At 46.1% G+C, this 25,837-nt stretch overlaps 1 protein-coding gene across 1 annotated transcript in view; it reads left to right on the top strand.

Moving 5' to 3' along the window:
- The window catches only part of LOC144693282 (calpain-3-like), a 168,230-nt gene that overhangs the window by 94,401 nt on the left and 47,992 nt on the right, over positions 1-25,837 (top strand). The window contains exons 10-13 of the mRNA XM_078563022.1: positions 201-278; positions 4,634-4,794; positions 5,895-6,064; positions 15,029-15,237. Coding sequence (XP_078419148.1) covers positions 201-278; positions 4,634-4,794; positions 5,895-6,064; positions 15,029-15,237 — 618 coding nt within the window. The remainder of the gene's footprint in view (positions 1-200; positions 279-4,633; positions 4,795-5,894; positions 6,065-15,028; positions 15,238-25,837) is intronic.

Consider the following 25,837-nt stretch of genomic DNA (forward strand, 5'->3'; position numbering starts at 1 on the left):
TGATGCTCCTGCTCGGTTTTTAAACACTCACTGTCAGCACGTGAGTGATGTACCCTCCGAGTTGTCATGGAGCGTGGAACATTATAATGGCAGCTCCTGGTTTTCATTTCCACAGAGGGAGGTGGAATAAATGGAGGCAGTGGTTTGTTGAGTTTACAGGCTTTTCCCAGTTTGATGAAGGAATTTCCTTTCCAACCCAGGGCTCGGGAATGGTCTGAGATTGAGAAAACACAAAAGCAGCGGCTGCAACATCAAACGAAAGAAGATGGAGAGTTCTGGTGAGGATAAAATCCTCCTCCCTTATTTTCAACCACTCTGACTCTAAATTTATGGGTGGTAAATAGAGGGCGAAATTTAATAAGAAGTGCTCGGTTCCCGGCGGCGGGACAGGAAGTGGTCACTACTTCCGCCTATATGTCGGGCGTCTCCACACATGCAATTGGAATGAAAATTATAAGTGGATTTAGCAGGCACATGTACCATGTGCAATCACGCGGTGGGGAATCTTTCTCAGCAGCCTGCCTCCTCATCAGCTGCTCATGTCGAATAAGGCACAGCGGTTAATTGTAAAGAAAAATTAAGAAGTATTGAGGGCACATTGATGACACGGTTAATGATACACTGTAATGGTATGCACATATATATAATTATCACAATATTTTGTTCACTTGACTTTTGTGTGTGCATTATGTGCATTTGTTGGGACGTCCTCCCTCAGGGGGCATATTGCACTGTCGTGCTTCATTTTAGCAGTGGTTGCTGAATGAAGGGGCCTGAGGGATATCTCACCTGTGTAGGCAACAATGTGGCATGTGTTGGAGGTCAGTCTTTATTGGGTAGTCATGTGTATGGCGTGATTTGTATTCTCAAGGCAATGCAGTGAAGCTTCTGCTGGCCTCCCCATAAAAGACGTGCCAAAGAGATTGGCCAGGATCACTGATGAGTGCGAGAAGTGATGTGCTGCTCATACAATCACGGCCTTCACAATGTGGCCAAGGAGCAGAGAGATGACTCATGATGGCTTCATTGATTTGAGTGCCTGTGCAAAGCCTGTATCCTTGGGGAGAGTCATCTCTTTTCATCCCATTTGAGAAAGGTCCACCCCCCTTGAGGGGAGAGTAGAGGACGTGTGTAGTAAGGTAGCTCCGAATGGAGGCTGGCAGGAGCGGGTGCACAATCAGAGCAGACAAAGGTTTACATGCGAGGAAATGATACTCAGGTAGGTGCATCACTCATGGTCAAAACGACTAAAGATGTGGTTGTCCCTGACAGTCCTAGCACATCTCTCCATGACCCTGGCATCTGGAAGAGCTGCGGTGAAATCTCTGTCCTCCTTCTCCTCATATTCCTTCCCATCATCCTCATTTGAGAAGGTTAGCAGCTTCTCCATGTTCTCACTTTCCAATTCTTCTCCCCTTTGCAATGTCACATTGTGCGAGGCACAGCAGATGACACACTCAGCACTCTTTGTGGCGCATATTGTAAAGCTGTTAGACTGGTAAAGACATCAGAAGTGCATTTTGAACGATCCTATGGTCTGCTCTATGATTGCCCACATTGATCCTTGTGCTGCATTGTAACGCTCCTCCTTGGGGCTTGTAGTATATGCTTTTTGACTTCAGAACAGAACTGGTGTCATGAGCTCTGTTCTGAGGGGATGGTCCTTGCCACCCAGGATCCAACCTGCATTTGGGCAGGGGTCTCAATTAGCTGTAGCAGCTGGGAAGCTGGGAATTCCTTAGGATGTATGCGCCATGAGACCTGCTTCGGAAACAAGCACACACCTGTATAGTTCTTTTCCAGTGCTGACAGACAACTTGAACATTAAGGGAGTAAAACCCCTGCTGATTTACAAATGCAGCTGGCTCTTCCTAGGGAGCCTGAATGGCTACATATGTGCAGTCAATTACACCCTGTACCTGTGGGGACCACATAATGGCCCTGAAGCCAACTGCACTTGCAGCCTGGCTATCAGCATCTGTCGTGAATTACATAAATTCGTTGGCCCTTCTGAATAGGGCATTGGTCGCCTCCCGTATGCACCTAGGTGTTTCAGTTTTAGAAATGCCATGCATGTCCCCCATGGAGCCCTGAAATGAGCCACTGGCGTAGAAGTTTAGGGCTGCAGTTATCTTGAGGGTGATTGGAATGGGGTTCCCTCCAAAGCCCCAAGGCTGCAGGTCTTGTTGTAGGAGCACATACAGGTCAGTAACTGCCCCCAGAGAAAGCCTTAGCAGTCTCTAACATCGCCTCTCAGACATCTTGGAGGTAGTTGGTGTGTGTTCTGAACATGCGCTGAGGCACCAATACTCTTTGGTGATGAAGATGACCCTGGTTTGGTTCCTTCTGACCTCTCTTCCCCTCAGCTGTGTCAGCTAATGGCTTTATGGCCTATGTTATTATACAACCAAAGCCCTCCTCTGGCAAATCCTCTCTTCCACTGCCTAAGGTTGCAAAATGATTGAGACCCATTGCAAATCTGTGAAGATGGCAAGCAAAGATATGAGCAACTGTTGACATGGCTTTCAATCCTATAGCAGCTGCAGTGGACCAATGGGAATGCATATGACCTCCCATGGACCACATGTAGAACTCCTCCTATCCCACAGTGGGTTCCTCATACCACATACCAATCTCCTGCAAGGTAAAAGTTTCCTAGCAGCACCTGATCTCCAGGAGGCTAGCAAATTCTTAGCAACCATGTCGATGGACACTAACACTGTGACCATGCAATGGCGCCCATCTATCTCACCCTCCCTTTGTCAAAATGAGCTTCCTCACATCTCTCTTTCACTTTCCAATGTTATCCTGCTCCTTCCCCCAATCATCCTAGAGCATCCAACCATGATTCAGAGCTGTTGACCCTCAACCTGCCAGCTTTTACTCTTAACCCTTCCACCCTCACCCTCGGCCTTCCTGGAATGACCCTACAGCCTCCTTCCATCACCCTTCACTTGCCTTCACTTTTTCTCTGGACCCTCCCTCAGAGACCATTGACCTGCTCCCCCTGCAGCTGAACTTCCCTGACTTTTGACCTGCCATATGTGGTGCAGCTACCTTCCTTGCACACAAAGGACGAGATCATTGCAACAATGGACCCCACCCCATAAGCCGGAGCTTGGCTCCCTTAAGACACCCCCTCCCCATCACCCCAAATGTGCCAATGTCTTGCTATGCTACCATTTGATTACACAGGCACCAGCCCCAACCTCTTGTCAGCCCAACTGCTGTGCCGTTTGAGGACCCAAGCGCCACACACTTCACCCTGCTTTCCACTACCAGACTGTCCCATCTTCCCTGGGCCCTGTCCCCTGTGCTGCTGGGTTAGACAAAGACAAAATCCCACCTCAGATCCAAAAATTGAAAAACCTTGCCTGGTGTACACCACCTTTATGCTATCAGGAAACTGGAGGCATGAGTTTCCCATGCACCATTGACTTCATTTTGAAGGTAAGACTTAATTTGTTGTGTTTCCCATTGAGTTTTCATGGTATGTAAACGAATGATTAATAGGCTCTCCCACCGGGTGGCGTGTTGACTGCTCCGCCATTGACATGCCGCCCACTTTATCTCACAAATTCAGTCCGACGTCGGGAAACTGAGATTTCGGGTCTCGCCAAATTAGGTCCCCCTGCCCACCACATTTCCTGCTCTTACAGGCCCCATTAAGCTGTCAAGGGTTTTCGGCAAAGTTACGGCAGTGAAGTGGGGGTAACTCTGAGGAAATTCCTGGCTTCTGACTCTTGTCAGGTTATATCTGGAAACCTGCATTTAAAGCTCTTATGGATTTTGATGATTCTTATTGTGTTGGCCTGTTATGCTGACATCTGGATTCTCAGCTGAATTCTCATCCAGCGATGATGTCCTAGTGGACTGGGACTTCTACCCATCCCTTGAACACTGCTGTGACCCACTGGGTTAAGGTTGTTCACTCGTGCGTGGCCAATTGCTGGCAGGACATCCACCACCAAGGTGACAAACTGTTATTGCCTGGTAATAAAATGCTGCCAGTGCTACAGGGGGCATTTAAGGGGGTAGAAAACCCCAAAAAGCCAGGTAATCAGCGGCCTTCTATGCCTCATTAGATTAAAAGAAGTTCATATTGTGGAAGAAGGCGGTCGCTACAGGATCCTTTCACTTCACTGGTGGGACCTCATGGCCAATACTGCTGCTTGCAGGGGCTTCCCACCACAGTCCACTTGATGGCCCTGGGAAATAGAAGCAACATTTATCAATACCAGGAAAATCTGCTGGGGACTTAGACCTTGCTGAATCCCATCATTTACATTTGACAGGTGAGAAGAGGTGGTCAGCAGTGGCCCAGTGGTGCAGGGGTAGGGTCAGTGGATGAGGCAATGGTGGGCCTAAATGCCTGATTTTCTTCCCATTTCTACTGCTATATCATCCAATTTCAGGTAGAATAGTGGAGGAAAATCCAGCCCCTGGTGTTAAAAGTGATGACCTGCAGCATTCCCCAGTACTGATCAATACAAAATATTAAACTTCAGTCAAATTGTTATCATTAAATGCTTTAAAAAATCAGGAATCATGAAATATGGGTGATTCCCAATGAATGACGTGATTTTTAAACTTTGGACAATATATGATACTTTTTTCATGTTGCTACATTTAGGATGTCTTTCGATGATTTCAAGAAGAATTTCACAAAGTTGGAGATTTGTAACCTGACACCAGATGCACTGGGTGATGATAAGCTCCATAAGTGGACTGTGTCTATCAATGAAGGACGGTGGGTAAAAGGCTGTTCGGCTGGGGGCTGCCGCAACTATCCAGGTAGGTCCTAACCTTTCCTGTTACCAACAGTTGCTTCTTTTCTTCCATCTTTTTCTATCACTTCTCTTTTTTATTTATTTTCACTTTGTCTTCTTCCTCTCTTTAGTTTCTTTCTCCTTTTTCATTTGTTCTTGGGATGTGGTGCGATATTGTCAACATCGCATTTACTGCCCATCCTTGGTTGCCCTGAGAAGTTGCTGCTACAATCATATTTAGTAGGGACTTGTCTTACCACTGAACAGCATGACGATTGTATACAACTAAGTGTTTGCTAAAAACAAAAAACTGCGGATGCTGGAAATCCAAAACAAAAACAGAAACAGAAATACCTGTAAAAACTCAGCAGGTCTGGCAGCATCGGCGGAGAAGAGTACAGTTGATGTTTCAAGTCCTCATGACCCTTCAACAGAACTAAGTAAAATTAGGAAAGGGGTGAAATATAAGCTGGTTTAGTGGGGGGGGGGGGTTTGTTGGACAAGCAAGTTGGCTGTTTGTTGGACAAGCAAGTTGGCTGCTTATCCCAACAAACCGCCCCCCCCCACCCCCCTCCTGCCCCCACACCCCCCCCTTAAACCAACTTATATTTCACCCCTTTCCTAATTTTACTTAGTTCTGTTGAAGGGTCATGAGGACTCGAAACATCAAGTGTTTGCTAATGTACTTGAGAGGCCATTTAGAAGCAACTACATAGTGGGAGGCTAGAGTCATTTGTAGGCCCCATCTGGATGGTTGTTGTATTCTCCACTCCTGAAAACGTTTGGTTTTTATGACAATCTGAAGTTTTCATGGTTATTTTTCTGGTGCCAGCCCGTAAATCACCAAGTTTATTGCTTCTCATTTTGCTTTCTTTCTCCCTCCCTCTTTGGGTTTTATTCTTTGTGTTCCTTTTCCTTTCCTTGCTTTCTCCATTCCTTTTCTTTAGCTCTGTCTTGCTCTCTCCTCTCTCGTTCTTCTCCATTTGTGCTTACTTTCCTTTTTCCTTCTCGCTGTCTGTTCTTGCCTCCTATCCCTTTGTTTTCTTTCTTTCTCTTTACTTTTAGACTCTGTAGGTAGATATCAGCCAAAGACCAATCTCTTTCCCTTTCATCCTTTCATTTAAGACACATTCTGGACAAACCCTCAGTACCGACTGAAACTCTGTGAGGAGGATGATGATCCCGATGTTGCTGAGGTCCTCTGCACGTTTGTCGTTGCTCTGATGCAAAAGAATCGTCGGAAGGAGCGCAGGATGGGCATCAACTTCCATACTATTGGATTCGCTATTTATGAGGTAAATTCTGAAGATGCAATTTGGGAAATTTGCATAATCTTTGGAGGTCATTCTACAATGCAGAATTAGCGTTATGCCACCACACCAACCTGGTCATAATTTGACATTAATTAGATAATTTTAGGCAGAAATAGCAAGGTAATGCCTGTTTTGATTTTTAAAGATGCTCACATCAGTATAGTAAGAAATGGATTTATATCTCACATTTCATGAACTCAAGAAGTCCTAAAGCCCTTCATAGCCAATAAAATGCTTTTGACATGCAATCCCTGTTCTAATGTCGAGAAACAGCATATTTGCCAGACAGCAAGGTCCCACATACAGCAACAAGATAAGGGCGATGGAGAATGTAAATAGGGAAGTCTTGCTACAACTTGCTACAGCACATTGGTGAGATCACACATAGAGTACATTGGTCTCCTGACTCAAGGAGGGGATATACTTGCATTGAAAACAGTTGAGAGAAGGTTCATTAAGTTGATTCCTGGGATGAAGGGGTTGTCTTATGAGGAAAGGTTGAGCAGGTTGGGCCTATATTGGAGTTTAGAAGAATGAGAGATGATCTTATTGAAATGTCTAAGGTTCTGAGGGGGCTTGACAGGGCAGATGTTGAGAGGATGTTGCCTCTCATGGAGGAATCTAGAAATTGGGGGCATAGTTTCCAAATAAAGGGTCTCCCATTTAAGATGGAGTTGAGGAGGAATTTCTTCTCTCAGAGGGTCGTTAGTCTTTGAAATTCTCTTCTACAGAGAGCAATGGAGGCTGGGTCAATGAAAATATTCAAGACAGAGCTAGACAGATTTTTGATTGACAAGTGAGTCAGTCATGATCAGTTCAGTCATGGTCTTATTGATTGGCAGGGCAATCTCGATGGGCCTAGTGGCTACTCCTGATCCTGCTCTTATTTTTTATGATCTTATAAGTAACCTGATAACCTGCTTTAGTGATTTTTAGCTGTGGGATAAATGTTGATCGGGGAGATGTCAATGAGTGGTTGGAATTTCAAAGATCCATCAGAGAGGGTAAAGGGGGCCCTGGTTTGACATCTCACATGAAATGGTACCTCTGACACTGCAATGTTCCCTTAGTACTGCATTGAATTGTCAGCGAAGATCATATGCTGAAGTTACTGTACCAATGATCTTCTGATGCAGCGGTGATTGCTATTAAGGAAGCCAAGGTTAACATCCAGTAAGAGGTGGTTGGCTAAGGGGAAGGGACAATACAGGTTAAAGTCTCAATTACATATAGTCTGTGCTATATGTTAAAGAGTCTCATATTTGGGTAGTACTAGCTGCCTCTTGACTTGTTGCTATAGCAGCAGCAGTAAGACTGTGTAGTACCTCTTGGGCCAACATGCAGTGGTCAGTAGCCAAGAAGCTACATGCCTTGCCAGTGGTGGCCACAGTGAACGGGAGATCCCAACCTCAAATCAATCCTGTCAATAGCGGGGAGAGGAGTGGGAACAGCCTCCTGGAATGGTTTGGGTCACAGCTCATCTGACAATGTTTAAAGTGTCACTGCAGCTCTTGGCATGTACAAGAGATAGTGGTTGTCACTGCTAGGTGGTTTCTAAGTGGTTTCCTCTCTCCTTGTAAACTACCACCTCATCTTCACTATGCATCTTCTCTCCAATGTCCTTGAATGTGTTGCAGATTCCCAAATGCATGCCCATCATTCCATCAACTCTGTGTCTGAATCCCTCCAAGCATGTTTCTGGCCCATCACATTATTAAAATGGCCCTTATCAAAGTAACAAATGACATCCTGTGTGATGTTGGTAAACTATTCCTCCTCATCCTCCTCATCTGCAGCCTTTAACCCAGTTGACTGCACCATGCTCCTCCAACACCTCTACCTCATTGTCCAGTTGGTTAATATTGCATTTGTGTGGGTATCCTTATCTATCCAGTCGTAGCAAGAGAATCACCTACAATGACTTCTCTTGCTTCTCCCACACTGTTATCTACAGAGTTCCCCTAAGGATCTATCCTTGATCTCTTTCCATTTCCCATCTGTATGCTGTCCTTTGAGCAACATCAGCATTGGATGAGCTGAAATTTCCTCAAATTAAATAATCAGAAGACTGAAGCCATTGGGTGGAATTTTCCATTCTGGAGACTAAGTCCAGTGGTGCACGGGATAGTTGGCATGATTCTTGCTGGGCGGTGGGGCAGGTAAACATGTGCGACCTTCCGCTTCTGAGCTTATTGATTATGCATCTGCGAAGTGCTTAGTGACTTTCATGGTGGGGCAGGCAGGAAGTCACTCACCCTGCCATTAGCTCACGAGGTTGAAGGTCTTGGCGCCATATTTAAACGACACCCAGACATTTGCTCCAGGTTACTCCTCCAGAGTTCTTGCGGCCACAGCTCACACTGGGGAAAGTCGCAGATGTGAGCAACCACATCCGGGGACATACAAAGGCCCCTCTGGCATTGCTCATCTCTAGATAAGAGCACTGCCGGCGATACACTCATGGTCGGGCTAATGCTCGCCGTAGCAATGGTCCATGTTTTGCCAGGTACTTGATTTTATAGAGGCCCTGCTGCCTCTTGCTGCTCAAGGCCTTGCTCCTCATGGCCCCTTGTCAACCGGCGATGGGCCTTCCTTCTCCTCATCTGGATGAGAGCCATTACCAAGTCAGGGTTGCCTGCAGCCTGCATCATCGATGCCTCAGTGGATGTGTGGATGATTTGAAGTCAGCATTTCCTTTACAGGTTTCCCTCCATCTCAAAGCCAGCAGGCAAATGCTAAGTCCTTCACCTGGCCTCCATTTAGACATGTGCGTGCCTGATCCCAACGGGCATAAAATCATGCAAAATGATGTCAGGCACATACACTTCATCCAAGGGTGGGATCAAATTTCTGTTATGATTTAAAATAAAAAGAAATATCTGGGGATTTTTTTTATGAGGTCGGTTTTCAGGCACTTGATTGTGCTACATGGACATTTTTTGCAGCATTTTTGTGCTTCATTTTATTATTTGGAGGTCTATTGCTCCCTGAGGCAACTGTCTGCCTTCATGGAACTCAGTGGAAGCGCTCACCAGCACCTGTGGTGACATCGGTGCCCCCCCTTTTCCCGCCCCAACCTGCATTGCTGAGCCTTTCTCCGGGCATGTTTCACACTGGCTGGCTGTTAATTGGTCAGCCAGCGTGAAATGGCAGTTGGGGGCTGATCGCAGGCGGAAGTGCATTTTGAATCTGCTTCAAGGCCCGCCAATCATGTGTGCCCGACAAATGTAAAATTCAGGCCATGGTGTTCCAGCCCACCCCTTCCAGGTAAAGGACACCTTGGAGGACCAGAAGTGGGTGTTCCTCCCGTTCATACATGAATGCGTATGGATACATTGCTCTTTGACCAGGGTAATGAGAGCCATGTGCAAGAAGCCTCAAGCAGACACTTTTCGGTGCTTGTCTCCACCACCCTCGAAACTCTATAGAGAGATCATTGCCTTGGCAGCATAGAAGGACTAACTGCATGATCCCTTGTCAACTATGACCATTCACCCAGGAGGATGAAGGTTTGGAGTCGTGAGTTGGCTGCCCTCCACCAGCCATGTCCCTTGGTTGCATTCCACTTCCCTCCCTCCTCTTCATCCCTGCTTCTGCCTGCAGCTGATGGTAAATGGCACTGAATCAATGACGGCTTCACACCTTGCTGGGATCTCGATGTTATGGGATCATGAGTCGGGAACAAACCTGCTGCAATGCGGGCTTCACCAGGAGAACACAAGTGAGCATCTTTGACATCCAGTTGCCTCATAATTGTTAGGGTGTCCCTTTAGTCAGCTGCTTGTGCTGACCTTGAACTCTGCCCACCTGAAAAGACCCTTCTCCCACCTCGTGGGATCTCACAGATTGACTAACTATGTGATCAAGGTCAGTTTGGAAAAATGGCACATGTCACCTTTCAAACTCACTCCACTACCTTCTACCTTCTACCTTCCTGCTGTCACCCACCAAATTTCCCCTATCACCATAGACCCAGCCCTCATCCCTCCTAGTATCACCAAATTAAGTGCCCTTGCCTGCCACGATTCCCGCTGCTGGCGGGAGTGGAAAATTCTTCCCATTGCCTTCAGCCCCACCAAATCCTGCTCGCCCATCACCCCTCTGCTTGCAGACTTACTTTGGCTTCCAGCCCACCAATGCCTTGATTTCAAAATTCTCATCCCTATATTGAAATTGCTCCATGGCCTTGCAGCTCCCTATCTTGTAACCTTCATCACCCCTCCATGCCTTCACGATACCTTTGCTCCTCCAATTTGGTTTTATGCCCACCCCTTTTTTATTGCCCCCTCATAGCCACTGCACCTTTAGCTGTGTGGGCCCCAAGCTCTGGAATTCCCTCCCTGAACCTCTCTACTTCTCTACCTCTCTCTCCTCCAAGTTACTCCATAAAACATACTTCTTTGCAAATATTTGGTCACTAGTCCTAAGAAAGAAAGACTTGCATTTATGTAACACCTTTATTAACCTCAGAGTGTCCCAAAGTGCTATATAGCCGATTAAGTACTTTTGAAGTGTAGTCACTATTGTATGAAGGAAGCATTGGAGCCAGTTGTGCAAAACTAGTTCCCACAGTGATATGATAATGACCAGATGAAGTGTTATTTGGTAATGTTGATTGAGGAATAAATATTGATCAGAACACCAGAGATCGCTCCCCTACGCTTCTTCAAAATTGGTACTGTGGTATCTTTTTACTTTCACTTGCAGGAAGGGTGGAGCAGTGACAAGGCAAAGGTGGAAGGGATAGTGCAGGCTCCCCTGGGAGGGATGATGCAAGCTGTCTGGGCAGAGATAGTGCAGGCTTCCGGGTGTTCTTTAAATATGATGCCCGGACCTTTGACCCTATGAGGTAACAGCCAAGGAGCCCCACACCTCGCAGATGCATATTTAATGAGCTGAACAGCGCAAAATCGCACGTGGTCAGATGTTTCCACACCCCACCGCCCCACCAGAAATCACTTTCACTTCCGCTCCTGCCACCCAACTTAGACACCAGAACAGAAGATTGTGGCCACAAAGTTAGATTGACAAGTTACTATCAATGTGTCAAAGTGTTGGTTTGTGTGGAGTTGGCTCTTTTAACATTTTTCTTTTCTTTGTAAAGGTGCCCAAAGAGGTAAATAAGCAAGCAGAGGATGGCCACGGATTGGAGTAACATGTTGCAATATAATGTTTGTTGTAATGTTTGCTGTTACAAATTTACTGCAAAGTGTTTGTTGTAACATTAGTTGTGACTTATTTGCTTTAATACATTTCCTGTGTCTTGTTTTCTGTGCCTTGTTTGCAGTGCCTAGTTTGCTGTGTACTGTCCCATTCTGAAAGGGCTGTGCTATGTTTTTTGCCATTGCAATCTGGCTGGGCTTCAGCTAAACAAACACTCACTGGTTGGAGATTTTATTCCTGTCTTTCCTTCCCACTTTGGTTACTGTTTTGTGATCATCCTTCTGTGCAACTGTCTAAAGAAATCTTGCTTTATAATCTTACATGGTGCACAGCAAATCATTCCTTTCAATGTGTCAATTATCTTATGAACTTCGGCACATGCGCAGCTAAATATAAAAATTATATATGGACAGCCCCAGAAATAGAAGGTACAGTCAGAGATTTGCAAAAGGTTTTAGAATTCCCATACAATTGAGCAGACATGTAAAATGAAATTAAACTCTGATATATGAACAGTAATGTATACTGGGCTGAGGAGTGAGTATCATAAGAAGGCAATTGGTCTGAAGTGGCAGAAGGAGATGTCCTGGGAGTAACGGTAGACTCAACAGACAGTCTAGACCAAAGACAGAGTAAACCTTGAGCTATTAAACTGCCAGAGTCAGCAGATGCCATACAATATAAATATTGACATTTGATGTTGCATTTCACAAATTATTTGTTCAGTTATAAGGAACCTTAGAAGCAAAGCTAAGAAGAAGCTTTAATAGATATAAATGCTCTGCACTGAAATGAATGTTCAGTCAGCTGATTTCTTTGGACATGTAAGACATGTTTATGGGTGGGATGGATTGCACGGGGGTGCGAGGGTGTAGGTATCCCAACTATACTTGGCGACCAAGGCCATTGGACTCCTTAATCTGGCCAAGATCTAGACAATGTACTGAAGCAGCTATCAAAACAAATAGCTTGCCAGGGTTTGTTTGGCCAGAACAGTGTAGGACAAATCTTGACAGATTATGCTGAGGCTCTGCAACCCTGGGATATTAAAGGAAGTAGCTACAGAGACAGTGGATACACTGGTAGTAATCTTTCAAGAATCCTTAGATTCTGGAAAAGTCCCAGAAGATTGGAAAACTGCCAATGTCATGTCCTTATCCAAAAAGGGAGGGAGACATAAAACAGGTGACTATAGGCCAGTTAGCTTAACATCCGTCATTGGGAAAATGTTAGAGTCTATTATAAAGGATGTATTAGCAGAGCATTTAGAAATGCATAATATAATCAAGCAGAATCAGCATGGCTTCATGAAGGGGAAATCATGCCTGACAAATTTATTAGAATTCTTTGAGGAGGTAACAAGCAGGATAGATAAAGGGGAACCAGTAGATGTAATATATTTGGATTTCCAAAAGGTATTTGATAAGGTACCACACATAAGGCTACTTAATAAGATAAGAGTCCATGGTGTTGGGGGGTAGTATATTAGCATGGATAGAGGATTGGCTAACTAATAGATGATAGAAAGTTGGGATAAGGGAGGCATTTTCAGGATGGCAACCTGTAACTAGTGGAGTGCCACAGGGATCCGTTCGGGGGCCACAATTATTTACAATATATATTAATGACTTGGATGAGGGAAGTGAATGTACTATCGCCAGGTTTGCGGATGACACAAAAGTAGGTGGGAAGGCAAGTGGTGAGGATCAGAAAGATTAAGTGAGTGGGCGACAGATGGAAAATAATGTGGGAAAATGTGAGGTTATGCACTTTGGCAGGAAGAATAGAGGGGCTGAATATTATTTAAATGGAGAAAGACTGCAGAAAGCTGCAGCACAGAGGGATTTGGGAGTCCTCGTGCATGAATTCCAAAAAGCTAATATGCAAGTTCAGCAGGTAATAGGTAAGGCAAATGGAATGTTGGCCTTTATTTCAAAAGAAATGGAGTATAAAAATAGGGAAGTCTTGCTAAAACTATACAAGGCACTAGTTAGACCACACCTAGAATACTGTGAACAGTTTTGGTCCCCTTATCTAAGGAAAGATATACTGGCGTTGGAGGCAGTCCAGAGAAGCTTCACTAGGTTGATCTCGGGTATGGAGGGACTTTCTTGTGAAGCGAGGTTGAGTAAGGTTGGGCCATTACTCATTGAAGTTTAGAAGAATAATAGGCGGCCTTATTGAAACGTATAAGATTCTTAGGGGGCTTGACAGGATCGATGCTGAGAGGTTGTTTCCCCTAGTGATAGAGTCTAGGACCAGAGGGCATAAACTCAGCGCAAGGGGTCACCCATTTAAGACAGAAATGAGGGGCAATTTCTTCTCTCTGGGGGTAGTGAATATGTGGAATTCTTTACCGCAGAGGACAGTAGAGGCTGGGTCATTAAGTATATTCAAGGCTGAGATAGACAGATTTTTAATTAGTAAGGGAATCAAAGGTTATTGGGAAAGGCAGGAAAGTGGAATTGAGGATTATCAGATCAGTCATGATCTCATTGAATGGTGGAGCAGAATCGATGAGCCAGATGGACTACTTCTACTCCTCCGTCTTATGGTCTTATGCACCGATCAAATTAGAGTTGGAGTACAATGTTCAGTTCTGGTTGCCAAGCCATAAACATCAAATGCATACATTGGGGTGGGAGGATTAGGAATGAAACCAATCCCAAGTGTAAGAAAGGTAAATTGTGATGCAAGATCAAAGAGGCTTAACTTCTATGTCCTGCTTTGCCACTGCCATTATGCCATCTCAAATTTTTACAGCTACCCCACCCCCTCATTCTATCCCTATCTTTCCTAAATAAGTTGTATCCTGCAATATTTAACTGCTAGTCCTGTTTGTTGTGTAGCTATGTTTCAGTTATTCTGACTATAACTGATTCCTCACTACAAATTGTTGCTTTCAGTTCCCTTGATTTGTTTTGGATACTGTTTCAATTATGTGAACAGGCAGTTAATTCATTTCCCCCTCACTTTATTTTTAAGTATTTGTATAATTATGTTTCATAGCTTTAATTGTTCCCTGAAATTTATGTTTCCCTTATTTCTCACCTCGGTCTCACCTTTACTCTCTTCTCTTATTTCCCTTATCTTCATGCTACTGTTATTTCTTTAGAACCCTGGCATCCTTCCCCCACCACCACTGCACCATGCAACCTCCCCCCCCAATCCCGCCCACTCCCCCAACCAACCTTGGCCCATCTCCCTCATCTAAAGTTCTATTCACAACCCGGTTTATCCTTTCTGCTAGGACACTGATTCCACTCCAGTTCTGGAAGGGCCCATCCCAGTGATATAACTCCTTCCTGCCCCAGTATGGGTGCCAAAGTTCCATGAAATGGAATTCCTTCTTACACCAGTCTTTCAGCTGTATATTAATCTTCTTGATCTGCCTATCCCTATGTCAATTAGCACGTGGTTCAGTCCTAATTCCGAGATTATCACCAATGGAATCCTTTTTAATTTAATTCCGAGCTCCTGACACTCCATTCTTAAACCTTTCTTTTAAATTCCCTAACTAATCCCTAACTTCATCTGCCCTTTAGCATTCACATTCTTACAATCTGCTGTGTGAAGAACTTATTCCTTGATTTGCTTTTAATTGGCTCAGTTTAAAGATTCTGTTCCCATTTACTTGTTTCTCCTGCCAGTGGAAAGACTCATTCCCTAAACAACACTTTCAGTCCTCCCAGAATCCATGTACATTATACAGTATGGGAATGTTTGATTTCACGACTGGAACAGTGATGTGTATAAGTTTATTTACTTGTTTCTTTTTCCTAGATGCAAAGCAATAAGCAACACCTTCCCAAAGATTTTTTCCTCTACCGGGCGTCTAAGTGCAGGTCTAAGTCATACATTAACCTGCGGGAGGTATCGCAGCGTTTCAGCCTGCCTCCAGGGGAGTACGTCATTGTCCCTTCCACATACGATCCACACCAAGAAGGCGAGTTTGTCCTCAGGGTCTTCTCGGAAAAGCACAACCTGTCAGAGTAAGTCAACTCTCACCAGGCAACAGTGCGGATGGAGACCAGGGTAGTAAACAATGTGTTACAAGGGAGAGAGCTGCCTTGTCAAAAGTCCCCTCCTTGTCCCACTTGATAGAAGGGTAATGATAGTAGTGTTCAAAAGAAGAGCAGGGAGTTTTCCCACTGTCCTGTTGCAACACCACCTAAAAAAATGATTAACTAGTTGTTCATTGCTCTGCTGCTCATGCGGGCTTGGTCTGTGCAGAATGGCTGTCATGTCTGCTGCATAAAAGCAGTCAGTGCATTTCAATGTAGTCCATAGTTCGTGAAGTGGACTGAAACGTTTCTACACAGTATTCCATAAACACAAGTTTTAATTTCTTTAAGATCTCTCTTTGCTACTGTGTAAGCCTTTGGTGAAAACCTAAGTTACTCATCTCCAGAATTATTCTTAAGTTGTTTTAAAGTGATGCTCTTAGCATCAGCACCTCCTATAAAAATTAGGCTGTTGTGTGGTTAGTTGGTTAATTTTCTTTCTCAGTTAATTTTTTAACTCAGCTACCCCTCATGGCTTAGTTGCAATAGGCCGTGAGTTGTGTGAATCCAGAAGGTTTGTGCTTTATCCAAATCTCTGCTGAGTTACCAGATCTAAGCTGGAGTGACAGCAGATGCACAGTAAGTGATCTCAGTTCCCCTGAGCTAGTGATTGGAAAATTTGGCCAAGTCCCTGGTACTGATCATTATCCAGTGACCCTACTGAGAAGTGTGTACAAATTAGTTGATCGCAGGATTGGACTGCATCATGATATCCACCATAGCAGGATATCCTGCAAATTCTATCAATGCCTGCACATGCAGAATGGCTGCTTGTTGAGGTCCTGAAAGATGCGCTATGTTGCAACAAAGAGAATATTGGTGAGGCTTTGGTGAGACCACATTTGGAGTACAGTAGTGTGTACAGTTTTGAATATTCGTGCCTTAGAGGGGTTGCAAGAAGGTTCACTGGACAGTTTCCTGGGATGAGAGGACTGTCCTATAAGGAGAGATTGAGTAAAATGGGCCCATGTTCTCTGGAGTTTGGACATATGAGAGAAGATCTCAGTGAAATGTATAAAGTTCTTAGAGAGCTTGATAGGGTAGATGCTGACATGCTGCTTCCCGTGGTAGGACAGTCTAGAATGAGGACTCAACGGACGGTATTTAAAGAAGGTGATGGGGGTCTTGCCCATCAGCTGCAGACCCAGCGTGAGCCCAGGGTCATCTCTTTTCGGGGAGGCCTGCCAAATTAAGTGCCACTCAGGTATTTAATTAGACAGCGGCAGGCCTTCCCCTGGATTCAGGACCCCTGTGGCGAAAGTCCCACCCTCTGAGAGCTGCCGGCCAATCAGAGGCAGGCAGCTGTAATGACTGGCATTGCCACTGGGGATGTGGTTCCCGGTACAACACCCACCCAAGGCCTTTGTTGCTAGATCCCAGGCCACAGGTGAGTGATGGTGGGAGAGGTTCGTGGGGTTGGAGGAGGAGGGGGGGTTGGCAGCAAGGGAAGGGGCTGGCTCTCACAAAGTCTCTCATCACAAATCTGGTCCCTCGATCAGGCAATGAATGCCTTTGAACAAGGAGCACCCCCCGCACCCTGGAGCCCGGATGCAACGCCGCATGGGCTTGCTTGTCATGCTCCCCCGCTTGCTGCTGGTTTAATATCATCAGTGATGGGGATGAGGCCCTTAACTGAGCATTAATTGCCCACTAAAGGGCTTCAATTGGCAGTGAAGCGGGAAGGTAATTGACAGGCCTTACTGCCATGAACTTAATCATGGTGGAGGCAGGAAGACGACAGCCCTCCTGCCCATTTAAAGGCCCACCCGCCACCAAACTCGCCACGGGGGGTGGTCATTAAATTCCACCCATCGCCTCAGGATAAGGAATGGTTATTTAAGTCTGAAATGAGGAGTAATTTCTTCACTCAGAAGTTTGTGAATCTTAAGAATTCTGTACCCCAGAGGGCTCTGGATATTCAGCCATTGAGTATATTCAAAGCTGAGATCAATTGATCTTTATGCAATAAGGGACATGGGGATAGGATGGAAATGTGGAGTTATGAGGAATTTCAGCTATGATCTTATTAAATGGTGACGCAGGCCCGTTGGACCTCATGGCCCACTTTTTCTCCTGCTTATTATGTTTTTATGAGTTAGAGCCTTCTAGAAAAGAAAAGTTGGAAGTGCAGAGCCAAAGGGAAATAAATAGTCAGGTAAGTGTATGTTGCCAGTGGGGAACAGGAGACTGAAAAACACACTACGGTGTTCTCGTCCTATCTCCAATCAGCTTTCCCTTTGAGTGTGACTGTGCACTAAGAAGAATCCATTTGGATCTTTATAATCTCATTGGGTGGTTGGAGAAGACAAACAGGATGCAATGAGAGCTAGATTGGAGGGTTTTATACATGCTGATAGGATCAAGCGGCTCTGGAGTGTATCAGTAGCAGGAAGTGTTTAAGCCGTGTGCGTTAATTCAGCTGCCTTATGTCTCCAGCGCAGTTTCTTCTACAAGGGCAGAATTTTACCCTTGGCGTGTGGAATTGACAAGGCTGGTTGGGAAGCCAACCATCGGCAGCGCTCTGCGGCCTGGGAATGAGTGTAAAGGGGCGGGCAGAGACAGGGTACATGATGTCCACTAGGTCCAATGGCGACCTGGTGGCCGATTCAAATGCGGCCTCAGCAGCCCTTGGAAGGCTGCCATTGAAGAATGCAGAAGTCTTGTGAATGGAAACCGTAGCGGATGGACAGGGCAGGCGGGAGGGCAGGCCAACGGGGCAGTCAACCCTGCATTTTTTGGATAAGTGTCTCGCCCTCCTGGGGGAGGTGGCAGTGAGGAGAGAAACCCTTGTCCCCAGGGACAGGAGGAGGAGGCCCCCCCCCCAACCTCACCAAAAAGGCCTGGGAGGAGATGGCATCCTGGGTCAGCAGCCATGACGTGGTGAGGCACTCATGGGTCCAGTGCTTCAACAATCTCCAACGATCAGGAAGGGTGAGTACCATGTTGGCATGGGACACTTTGCAGAACAGTTAAGAGCTGCCCATCCCGCTGTGGACCTCAGAGGTGTTAGTGTGTGAGTGCCAAATGTCAGTGAGGCAGGAGCTGGCCAAGGGGTGAGTCCTGGCTGCTTGGACTGAGTGCCTTGCGGCCCCAGGATCACGAATCGACTGAGACCTGCAAGGTGTTCCTCAGGTGGCACTGGCTAGGCTGCAACGGTGCTGCAGAGAGAGAGTGGATTAATCAATGCTGCTCAGCCCTTTCAGGAAAAAACATCCCATAACAACGCTGAGAAGTCGCGGACTGGTGGGGGACCCCTGCACTACCTCATCCTCATGTGATATGAGCAGGAGGCCCTGGAGCTGGAGAGGTGCCATGCACCTCGATCAAGCGGCTGCAGTGAGGTTGGGGTGCCAGAGGAAGGTAAGTGCACTTAGATGAAAAGGACAGTTATTGCTACCATTCCAGTGTTGTCTCTCTATTGATGTGAGCCTGGAACCTGGAATCCCCATTGATAATCGGAAGACAAGGGCATCATGGTGCATATCTCTGTCTCATCAGGGTGCCAGGCATGCACAATGCCAGTTTCATGACTTAAACTAATGACATATTCTTCTTTTCCCTTTTAGGCTCACCAGCAGCTGTTTGTTATAAGGAGCCTGAAGGCCCACCCCTGACCTCTGAGGACCACCATGCTCATCACGCACCTGCGTCACACCCTCTGTGTCAAGCAGGCACCAGTGCAGATGCCAGCACCTTGGTGGGCATAACATCACCATGTAGTCTATCGGTGCACATTGGTGAGGGCACTTCACACTCGCTTGTGGTACAGGCAGAGACAGAGAGTGCCCAGGGCGTCAGCAGTCAGAGGACTGCTGGGGACCAGGAACATGCTCAGTTGATGGCTGATGATGGGCCTCTGGAGTTGTCCCTGAGGCAGCAGATGCTGGATATCCAGCAGGGTATGCGGGAGGATCTGGCAGAGATACATGAGGGAATGCGTGCCATGGTGTCCGTTGTGGAGGAGTCCCTATGGAGCATAAGCACTGCGTTGACCCTCATGGCCGAGCGCAATGCCTCCTCCATGGAGAGAGAGGCAATTCTCATGAAGAGGCTCCTCCAGGGGCTCAATCAGGGGTTCCTGGGGATGCGCTCGTACCTGCAAGCCTTCACACCGGCAATGACCTCAGCTGGTCAGTGTCAGTGTGGGAGATGGATTGGGCACCCAGTATCCCAGCTAGGTCCCCGTCCATCAATGGTGAGCAGGGAGGTCCAAAGCAACCTGACGTTGGAGCACAAGCTGCCTGTCGTCTCTGCGGGCTCCTCTCAGGGCGCGCTCTGGATGATGGCAGCAGCTCCTCCGCTACTCTGCCAGTGACCGTGGCACCTGATGAAGCTGCGGCGACTGGGGAGGTGCTAGCCGTGGCACTGGCCGTCCCTCCCAGGGAAGGCCAGGACAGGCTCCACGGGCCAGAGGATGCCCGCAAAGGTCATCAAGGCCAACAAGACAGCAGAGTGAGCAGGCTGTCTCCAATGCCGGTGCCAGAGAAGGGGCAGCACCTGGACGTAGCACCTGCAAGCGAAAACTTAAAACACCTTAAGCACAACACGGCCTTATCATGGGTGATATTTGATTTCCCCATTTTTCTTTTCTTTTTTTAATGGTGTGATGGAAAAAATGGGTGAACCAAATATCACCCATGATAAGGCCGTGTTGTGCTTCTTGTCGACAAAAGCTCCCAGCTCACCCGCTGGCATCTTGATGGCTATACATGTGCAGTAGATTGCACCTTGGACATGGGGGAACCCAGCAATCACTGCAAAGCATCTGGCTCGCTCTGCTTGGCTGGCCCTGTCCGTACGGTAATGAATGAAAGTCAAAACACGTCTGTCACCAGTTTGACGCAACAATGGACAGCTGATTGGGACACTCCACAAAGATCCCCCACTGACCCCTGGAAAGGGCAGGAAGCATATGAGTTGAGGTCCACCATGATCTTCAGCGCCACTGGCATGGGGTGTTCACACACACAGTTAGAGCTGATCTCAGGCCAATCCTCTGAAAGATGGAGGTCAGTGTCTCCCTTGAGAGACGGAGCCTCTGGCGGCATTGCACCTCAGACATATTGAGGTAGCTGCATCGCCGTCTGTAAACCCTGGCAGCAGGATATTAGCGTCTTCTGTGGCCCCTTCTGCCTTGGACTTCCCGTTGGCCCTGCGCCCCTTGTACCTGAGCCTCTTCCCCCACAGGTCGCTCCCCTGGAAGCTGAATAGGGACACCTGGCCTCCTTCCCCTTCTGGCCCTCTCTTCCTCCTCAAAGGAGGTGCCTCCAGCGGAGACCACAATCCCCATTACCAGGGTAAGGGAAGGGTGTCTGATACCTGGAAGGCCCCACGCGGTGTGAATCCTCCGGGGGCCTGGAAAACAACAGTTGAGTCCTGAACTGAAGCCTCTAAAATCTCTGAATGCAGCTCTGAAGTGAAATGAAGCTGTCCTGTTCACAGAAGCAACCAGCAGCAAGTGATATCCTAAACTCCTAAATGAGGTTTTGCAAATTGTGGCCTGCCCGCCTGCCCGTGCGACGGCCTAAAAATCACACGGGCCACGTGAAGTCGGGGACAATTGGTGTCTCAAGGGCCTTAACTGGCCACTTAATTAATGGCAGGTGTGCCTCCATCTCCATTGTGTGCCTGCCTAGCAAAACATCGCGAGAGTGCATGTTGACCTTGGCATGCTCGGCTGACATCAACGAGCTTTATTTAACACTCGAGCAGGTTGGGCGCACGCCCGCTCGCCAAGCTAAAACGTCTGTCCCAAGTTTTAAAGATGTTTTGACTTAAAATTCTGCTATTTTTAAAACTACCTTTTCCTTTTCTCCCCCATACCATTTCCAGTCTCCCCATACAGCACATCATCCAGGAGCTAAGAGTTAGGCTCCGTACTTCACAGGCTCTTTGAAAGTGCAGCTGAAGTCAGCCTTGTGTGGTGGCATGGGCACAGTCAACATCAGACCTGCCCACCAAATGGTGCCATTCAAAAATGTACAATAGTTTAACTGAAAACCGACTGTTTGTTCTTAAACCATGTCAGATGTGAACACAGTGCTGTCTGCATTCAGGGCTACACATTCAGAGATATGCAGCCAAGCATGTGGAAAACCTGTCCATCAAACCCTTCAACTATAGCCTTCCCATTTCACAGCCTGGAGAATCAGTAGAAGAGTGTCCAAAGAGACAATAGGAGATAAAATGATTGAATTCATAGTTCTGAAATGCAGATGATATCTTCAGAGTTTGATGAAAGAAATGTATATATTACTTGGAATCTTGTGTTGCATAAATAAGAATTCATTATTCAGTGGGATTGCCAACTCTGGGTGGATATATTCCTGGAAGCTTCATCTGTGATCTCCTGCCTCCAACCACCCTACCCCTACACTTCTGACGTTGGTCGTCCAACACATCCATCCTTTCAATGTCAGCTGGAAAGCAAATAGGTTCTTCACTACTCCAGTGGGTGACTCCTGACTCTCAGGCAATAGCCTCTTTTCCAAAGTCCATTATTTTTATAACTAATCGAAAAACTGTTCAAAGATTAAAAAGAAACTTTTTTTTGATTGCCCTTGTGCTTGTTTTCCTAGGGTTGTTCGCAGCAGTGTCCTGGAGATTATTCTTTAATTCCTGGAGACTCCTGGACAACCCTGGAGGTTTGGCAACCCTACCCCTCAGGAAAACTGCAGCCTCCTCTTGAATAAAACTTGAGACCTGAAGATTCTGTGCCAGGTCTCCTTGTTTGGTACTGATGATACCTCTAACGTAATTTATATCGTAACTGGATTTTTTTTAACTATCTTCCGAAATTTTGAGTTAGCCAGTTTCACAAATACATGGTCAGACTCAAAGCCTTGTCAAAGCCACCTTGTCAAAACAGGGAACATTCTCAAGTCTTTCACATGTGAATCATGGTGTCCCCAGGGATCTGTACTGTTGCTACAGCCTTTCACTATATTTATAAATGACTTTGATGAAGGAATATAGAACCATAGAACACTACAGCACAGAAAACAGGCCATTTGGCCCTTCTAGTCTGTGCCGAAATATTATTCCGCTAGTCCCATTGACCTGCACCTAGTCCATAACCCTCCAGACCTCTCCCATCCATGTATCTATCCAATTTATTCTTAAAACTTAAGAGTGAGCCCGCATTTACCACTTCAGATGGTAGCTCGTTCCACACTCTCACCACTCTCTGAGTGAAGAAGTTCCCCCTAATGTTCCCCCTAAACCTTTCCCCTTTCACCCTAAAGCCATGTCCTCTCGTGTTTATCTCTCCTAATCTAAGTGGAAAGAGCCTACTTGCATTTACTCTGTCTATACCCCTCATAATTTTGTAAACTTCTATCAAATCTCCCCTCATTCTTCTACGCTCCAAGGAATAAAGTCCTAACCTGTTTAATCTTTCCCTGTAACTCAACTCCTTAAGACCCGGCAACATCCTAGTAAATCTTCTCTGCACTCTCTCAATCTTACTGATATCCTTCCTGTAGTTAGGCGACCAAAACTGCACACAATACTCCAAAGTTGGCCTCACCAATGTCTTATACAACCTCACCATAACATTCCAACTCCTATACTCAATACTTTTATTTATGAAGGCCAGTATGCCAAAAGCTTTCTTTACAACCTTGTCTACCTGTGACGCCACTTTCAGGGAATTATGTATCTGAACTCCCAGATCCCTTTGTTCCTCTGCATTCCTCAGTGCCCTACCATTTACTGTGTATGTCCTACCTTGGTTTGACCTTCCAAAATGTAACACCTCACACTTTTCCACATTAAATTCCATCTGCCATTTTCTGGCCCATTTTTCCAGTTGGTCCAGATCTCTCTGCAAGCTTTGAAAGCCTTCCTCGCTGTCCACAACGCCTCCAATCTTAGTGTCATCAGCAAACTTGCTGATCCAATTCACCACATTATCATCCAAATCATTGATATAGACAACAAACAATAATGGTCCCAGCACAGATCCCTGAGGCACACCACTAGTCACAGACCTCCAGTCTGAGAAGCAATTATCCACTACCACTCTCTGTCTTCTCCCACACAGCCAATTTCGAATCCAGTTTACAACCTCTCCATGGATACCAAGTGTCTGAACCTTCTGAACTAACCTCCCATGTGGGACCTTGTCAAAGGCCTTACTAAAGTCCATGTAGACAACATCCACAGCCTTTCCTTCATCTACTTTCTTGGTAACCTCCTCGAAAAACTCTACAAGGTTCGTTAAACACGACCTACCACGCACAAAGCCATGCTGACTATTCTTAATCAGCCCTTGGCTGTCCAAATAATTATATATCTGATCTCTCAGAACACCTTCCAATAATTTACCTACTACTGACGTCAGGCTCACTGGCCTGTAATTACCTGGTTTACTTTTGGAGCCTTTTTTAAACAACGGAACAACATGAGCTACCCTCCAATCCTCTGGCACCTCACCCGTGGCTAAGGACATTTTAAATATTTCTGCCAGGGCCCCTGCAATTTCTACACTACTCAAGGTCCGAGGGAATATCATGTCAGGCCCAGGGGGATTTATCTACCTTCAAGGGGACCAATTGTGTCATGATTCCTTTTTTAGTATTTTCTTACATTTTCTATACTCTACAAGTACCTCATTTGCTCCTTGTTGCCTATACCTGCTATACACCTCTCTCTTCTTAACTAGATCGCCAATATCCCTTGAAAACCAAGGTTCCCTATGTCTGTTAACTTTGCTTAAAACTAATGACATTGTGGTCATTGGACCCAAAATGCTCGCCTACACATGCTTCTGTCACCTGACCTGTCTGGTTCCCTAATAGGAGATCAAGTATTGCATCCTCTCTCGTTGGTACCTCTATATATTGATTTAGAAAACTTTCCTGAACACATTTGACAAACTCCAAGCCATCCAGCCCTTTTACAGTATGGGAGTCCCAGTCAATATATGGAAATTTAAAATCTCCTACTATCACAACTTTCTGTTTCTTACATCGGTCTGCTATCTCTCTACAGATTTGCTCCTCCAATTCTCTCTGACTATTGGGTGGTCTATAATACAACCCTATTAGTGTGGTCACACCTTTCCCATTCCTCAGCTCCACCCATATGGCCTCTGTAGATGAGCCCTCCAGGCTGTCCTGCTTATGCACAGCTGTGATATTTTCCCTGACTAGTAATGCCACTCCTCCCCCTTTCATCCCTCCCCCTCTATCACGTCTGAAACAACGGAACCCCGGAATATTGAGCTGCCAGTCCTGCCCCTCCTGCAACCAAGTCTCACTAATAGTAATAATGTCGTAATCCCACGTGCCAATCCACGCCCTAAGCTCATCTGCCTTTCTGACAATACTCTTTGCATTGAAATAGATGCACCTGAGAACATTTCTATCACGTACAGACCCTTGATTTCTGTCTATACATGCATTCCTCTCTTGACCTTTATCCTCCTCCACCTCACTATCTGCTCTAACACTCTGGTTCCCCTCCCCCTGCAAATCTAGTTTAAACGCCCCGGAACAGCACTGGCAAACCTACCTGCAAGGATGTTAGTCCCCCTCCAGTTCACGTGCAAACCGTCCCGTCGGAACAGGTCCCACCTTCCCTGGAACAGAGCTCAATTGTCCAGAAACATGAAGCCCTCCCTCCTGCACCATCTCCTTAGCCACGTATTTAGCTGCATTATCCTCCTATTTCTAGCCTCACTAGCACGTGACACGGGTAGCACTCCTGAGATCGTAACCCTGGAGGTCCTGTCCTTCAACTTTGCACCTAACTTCCTAAACTCTCTTTGCAGGACCTCCTCCTCCTTCCTATATAGCTGCATATCTAAAGTTGCTGACAACATCAAGTTGAATGGCACAGTAAGTAGTGTAAATTGGAGCAGAAGGTTGCAATGAGACATTCATAGGTTAAGTGAGCAAGCAAAACTGTGTTAGATAGATTTCAATGTAGGGAAATGTCAGATCATTCACTTTGGACCTAAGAAAGATTGATTAGAGTATTTTCGGAAAGGCAGTAAGCTGTAGTTGAGCATTGTAGGGTCCAGGTACAGAATCACTCAAAGCTAGTGGCCGAGTACTAAAATGTAATTAAAATGGCTAATGGGATGTTGTCCTTTATATCAAGAGGATGGGAATAAAAAGTTATGCTACAGCTGTACAGAGTTCTACTTAGACCCCTTATGAAGTACTGTGTTCAGTTTTGAGCATCTTACTTTAGGAAGAATAAATTAGCCTTGGAAACTCTTTCGAGCTATCAACAGTCACAGATTGCAACTCTTTCAAGTACAATCACAGTTCTTGGTTTCCGGGAGTGGGACATGAACCCACAACCCTCTGATTCAAAGGCGAGGGTGCTATGAACTGAGCCACAGCTGACACCTCAAACTCAACCTGAACAGCAAACTGACTCTCAAACTCTTTCGAGTTATCAACAGTCACAAATTGCAACTCTTTCGAGTACAGTCACAGTTCTTGGTTTCCGGGAGTGGGACAACAGATTGACAGGGCTGAATAGCCTATACCTGTTCCTATGTTCAGCATCAGTT

This window comes from Cetorhinus maximus, chromosome 18 (assembly GCF_964194155.1).
Source record: "Cetorhinus maximus chromosome 18, sCetMax3.hap1.1, whole genome shotgun sequence".
NCBI classification, from domain to species: Eukaryota; Metazoa; Chordata; class Chondrichthyes; order Lamniformes; family Cetorhinidae; genus Cetorhinus; species Cetorhinus maximus.